At 74.6% G+C, this 4,243-nt stretch overlaps 1 protein-coding gene across 1 annotated transcript in view; it reads left to right on the plus strand.

The window, feature by feature from the left end:
* Nucleotides 1-344: 344 nt before the first annotated feature.
* The window catches only part of LOC112950651 (collagen alpha-2(IV) chain-like), a gene marked incomplete at its 3' end in the record, with an annotated part of 11,230 nt that continues 7,331 nt past the window's right edge, over nucleotides 345-4,243 (plus strand). Inside the window, exons 1-11 of the mRNA XM_026043252.1 lie at nucleotides 345-413; nucleotides 1,085-1,186; nucleotides 1,262-1,378; nucleotides 1,455-1,516; nucleotides 2,166-2,234; nucleotides 2,774-2,877; nucleotides 2,964-2,993; nucleotides 3,156-3,235; nucleotides 3,392-3,441; nucleotides 3,524-3,768; nucleotides 4,007-4,210. Coding sequence (XP_025899037.1) covers nucleotides 345-413; nucleotides 1,085-1,186; nucleotides 1,262-1,378; nucleotides 1,455-1,516; nucleotides 2,166-2,234; nucleotides 2,774-2,877; nucleotides 2,964-2,993; nucleotides 3,156-3,235; nucleotides 3,392-3,441; nucleotides 3,524-3,768; nucleotides 4,007-4,210 — 1,132 coding nt within the window. The remainder of the gene's footprint in view (nucleotides 414-1,084; nucleotides 1,187-1,261; nucleotides 1,379-1,454; nucleotides 1,517-2,165; nucleotides 2,235-2,773; nucleotides 2,878-2,963; nucleotides 2,994-3,155; nucleotides 3,236-3,391; nucleotides 3,442-3,523; nucleotides 3,769-4,006; nucleotides 4,211-4,243) is intronic.

Consider the following 4,243-nt stretch of genomic DNA (forward strand, 5'->3'; position numbering starts at 1 on the left):
GTCCCGTCCCGTCCCGTCCCGTCCCGCCGGTCCCGTCCCGTCCCGTCCCGTCCCCCCCGCCGCCGCTCGCTGCTTTCCGCCCGCCGGCTGCGCACGGGGGGGCCGAGCCCGGCTCGGGGGGGCCCTTCCCGCCCCCCGGCTCCCGGCCGGCCTCGGGAGCCCCGCGGGAAGCGGCGGCCGCTCCGTGCCCGGGGCCGCCTGGACCGGCGTCTCGGCACCGGCACCGCGCCGGGACACGGGACCCGCGGGGGCGACGGTCCCGGAGCCGCCGGGATTGGGGTTTGGCGGCAGTTCGGTGCCGTGGATCCCGCGATGGGAATGCGCAGCGGGACCGGGAAGCGGGAATGACGGAGACGCGGGCGGACCGGGGCAGTGGAGGCCGTGCGGATCACGGGAAGGGTCCGGAGCGGAGGGCGCCGCCGCCGTCCCCCCGGCGCCCGCGGAGGATCCTGCCGGGACGGGAGGCGCCGCGCGGAGCATCCCGGCCGCCGGAGCCTCCCCCGGCGCCGTGTTTGCCCAGTAAACAGCTGGTTAATGAGCAGCGAGGCCGGCGAGGCCGCGGCGCCGCTCGCCCCGCTCCCCGGGAACGCGCTGCCGGAGCAGCCCCGGTTCCGGGCGCTCCCGCGGGGATCCTGCCTCGGAGCCCGGAGCGCCATCCCGGGACATTAAGCCCCAGGCAGCTCCTTGCTCTGATCCCTGTTGACTAAATCTCCCTGTTTTTCCCGCTGGATGTGGCTGTTGCGGGTCTGGGGGTGGCATCCATAGGGTGGCTCCGGAGGCCGCGGCCGCCCGGCTCCGTCCCGCGGCCTTGGGCCGGGCGCCGCCAAGGCCGCTCGGTGCCGGCGCGGCACCGGCCCGAGGCCTTGGCCCTGCCGGACGCCAGCGGGATCCCGGCTCCCGCTCCGCGCGCCCGGAATCGTCAGCGCGGCCCCGAGGGGAGTGCGGGGTCCTGGGCGCCGCCGCTCCCGTTCCCAGCCGGGGCGCGCGGGCGGCCATCCCGGGAGCCTCTTCCTGGCCTGGGGCACGGGATCCCGCGGGATGCGGCGCCCCGGCCGCCCCCGACGCGCCTCTCGCCCCGGCGCAGCTGCAGGCGCAGAAGCTGCGCCTGGCGCACGGCCGCGGGCCCTACTACGGCGGCTCCCTGCCCAACGTCAACCAGCTCGGCAGCGGCGCCGCCGACTTCCAGGTGAGCGCCGGGACGCGCCGGGCGCTCCCGGGAGCCGCCCCGGGCTCCGCGCGGCTTCACCCGGCGCCTCCGCAGGGCGCCCTGCACTCGCCGCTGGACTCGGCGCGCGGCACCCGCCACCACGGCCTGGTGGAGCGCGTGCAGCGGGACCCGCGCCGCATGATGTCCCCGCTGCGGCGCTACGTGCGCCACATATCCTTTCCTCGGTGCCGCGGCGCGCGGGCCCCTCCGCCGCGCCCCGTTAGCGCCGCCTTAACGCGCTCCCCACATCGAGAGCTCTCCCTACGGCCCCACGTACCTGTCGCCGCCGCCGGAGCCCGGCTGGAGGAGGTAAGAGCCCGGCCTGACCGGCACCGAAACTGGGAGCACGGCCCGTGCCGGGAGACTGGGCACTGGGAGCCTTGGAAGAGGCTCTATCCAGCTTTCCTTAGCAATCCATGAGGGAAAAAAGGGGGAAAGATGCACAGAGATGCGGAGAGCCGGACCCGGCTCCCTTGCGTGGTGCCAGGTGTTGCCCACCCCTCTCCTGGTGCCCTTGGTGCCGTGGAGGTTTTGGGGTACAAGGAGGGTTTGCTGCTGAGGTGACAGCTCCGGCCCCGTGCCCTGGGAAGAGGGATCTCGTGCAGGGTGAATGCCGGGGGGGCCGGATTCCCGAGGGGCCCTCGGCCCCGGGAGCAGGGCAGGGACCGGGCCGGGGGCTGCCGGGGCCTGAGGAGGAGCCGCCCGGGGTCGGGGCTCACACGGCAGCCCCGGAGCGGAGTCGAGCGCCGGCACCGCGGCCTCGTCCCCGGCCTCGTCCCCAGCCCATCCCGCCGTGTCCCCCATCCCCGGCCGGCGGTGGAGGGGCCAGCGCGGGCCGTGCGGCACCGGACACCGGTTCCTTGCCCCTCCCGCGCCCCACATGGCCCCTATGGGGCACTGCTGCCCGTGCCCTGTCCCTCGTGTCCACCCCATAACCCTGCTCTTCTCTGTCCCGAAGGACCATGCCATGGGGCAACTTCCCCATGGAGAAAGGCCACGCGTTCCGGCTGCCCTCGGCCCTCAACAGGTGACTGCAGTCTGATTCTCTTCCCTCGCTTCCCTCGCCTCCGAACCAAGAGGAGGGGACGGCCCCGTCCCGCAGCGTCACCGGGAGCCCGGGCCCCTCGCTGCCGGTGGCTCCGGGCCCGCGGTCCTGGCGGCTCCGCGCGGAGGGGCCGCGGTCCCCCTGGATGCCAGGGGGAGCTTCCCGCCCGGCTGAACAATATCCCCCTTGTACCGCCTGCTGCCGGCGCCTCCGCGCGCTGCTCCGCTCCGGAGCCGCTAATTGGGAGCACAAGGGCAGCCGGGGCCCCGGGGAACAAAAGGGTCCCGCGGCGCCCGGCCCCGCGCCAGGCCCCGGAGCCGCCGCCGCACACGGATCCCGGTCCGGAGCGGCGGGCGGCAGCGAGAGGGACCCCCCCGCGCCCTGCACGGGCTGCAGGTCGAGGGCTCGGAGCAGCCCCCGCTTCCCCAGCAGGAGCCCCCGGCTTCTGCCCTGTGCTCCCTGTTGGGAGCTGGAGCTTCCCGGGACGCTTCCCGCTCACGCTCTCCGTGTGGTCCCCGCAGGACGAACTCGGACTCGGCGCTGCACACGAGCGTCATGAACCCTGCGCCGCAGGACGCCTACCTGGGCCCCGCGGCGGGCGCTCCGCCGCCCGCCCGCCGCGCCGGTGAGTACCCGCCGCGGTGCCGGGGAGAACCCGCCGCGGTGCCCCCGTGCCCGGCCCGCCGCCAACCGCCCACCGCCTCCTTGCAGGTTTCCTGGACGGCAACACGGACAGCAAAGGTAACGGGACCCCCGGGGACAGTCGGGTTGGGATGGGATGGGAGCCGTGGGCGGCGGGAGGCAGCGCCAGCTCCCGGTGCCGTTAGGGTCCCCAGGCCGGCCGGGACGGGGACGGGGACGGTGCCCGTGCCGCTCTCCTGAGGCTCCCTCTGCCTTCTCCAGTGTTTCTTTTCCAAGTGCCTCCCATCGAAGAGAACTTTGATGACCAGAAGCATTCGCTGAAGCCCTGGGACACCAAGAAGGTGCGTGGCGAGCTATGGGTCAGGGTGCCTGGGGACAGCAGGGGACGCGCGAGGGGCCACCCGGTCCCAAGGACGGGCTCCTCGGGCTCCTTCCTGCCCGTGAACCACCGGCACAGAGGCCCTGGCCGCGCTCACGCCTGCCCTCTGCCTCCCCAGCTCTCGTCGTCCTCGGCCCGTCCGCGCTCCTGCGAAGTCCCCGGCATCCAGTAAGTGGCGGCGGGGCCGGTGCGGGGCCGCCCGCTCCGGGGCTGCCGCCCCGGCTCAGCTCCGCTCTCCGCTTCCCGCCAGCGTGTTCCCGTCCCCGGACCAGCCCGCCAACGTGCCCCTGCTGCCCTCGGCCCTCAACACGGGCGGCTCGCTGCCCGACCTCACCAACCTGCACTTCCCGTCCCCGCTGCCCACCCCGCTGGACCCGGACGAGGGCGCCTACCCCAGCCTCAGCGGGGGCAGCAGCACCAGCAACCTGGCCACCACCATGACGCAGCTGGGCATCAGCGGCAGCATGGGCCTGGGCACGGGCTACGAGTCGCCAGGTGAGGGCTGCCCGCGGCCTCGGGAGCCGCCCCGGGGGGCTCCGTGGCTCGGGGGGCACCGAGGGGCTCCCCGCGGAGCCGCGGCCTCCCCGCGTCCGTGTGTGTCGCCGTCTCCATCGTTGTGGTCTCCGCCGTCACCTTCCATCCCCCCCAGGGCCGCCGGGGAGCCCGGCCGGGGCGCGCGGCCTTGCCGTGCGTAACGCTGCCGTCTCTTCTTGTTTTGTTTTTGTCCCCACAGGACTTACCTCACCTATGCAGAGCTCCCTGAGTAACCCGTCCCTGCCGTCCTCGCTTAGCAACCCCAACCTGCAGGCCTCCCTGCGCAGCCCCCCGCTGCAGCCCTCCCTTAGCCACCCCTCGCTGCAGGCCTCGCACAGCAGCTCCTCCCTGCCCTCGTCGCTCTCCAACCAGTCCCTGCCCTCCTCGCTGTCCTCCTCGCTCAGCAACCCCTCGCTGCCCACGTCCCCGCGCGGCC

This window comes from Nothoprocta perdicaria, unplaced genomic scaffold, assembly GCF_003342845.1.
Source record: "Nothoprocta perdicaria isolate Ctin4 unplaced genomic scaffold, notPer1 scaffold_323, whole genome shotgun sequence".
Taxonomy (NCBI): Eukaryota; Metazoa; Chordata; class Aves; order Tinamiformes; family Tinamidae; genus Nothoprocta; species Nothoprocta perdicaria.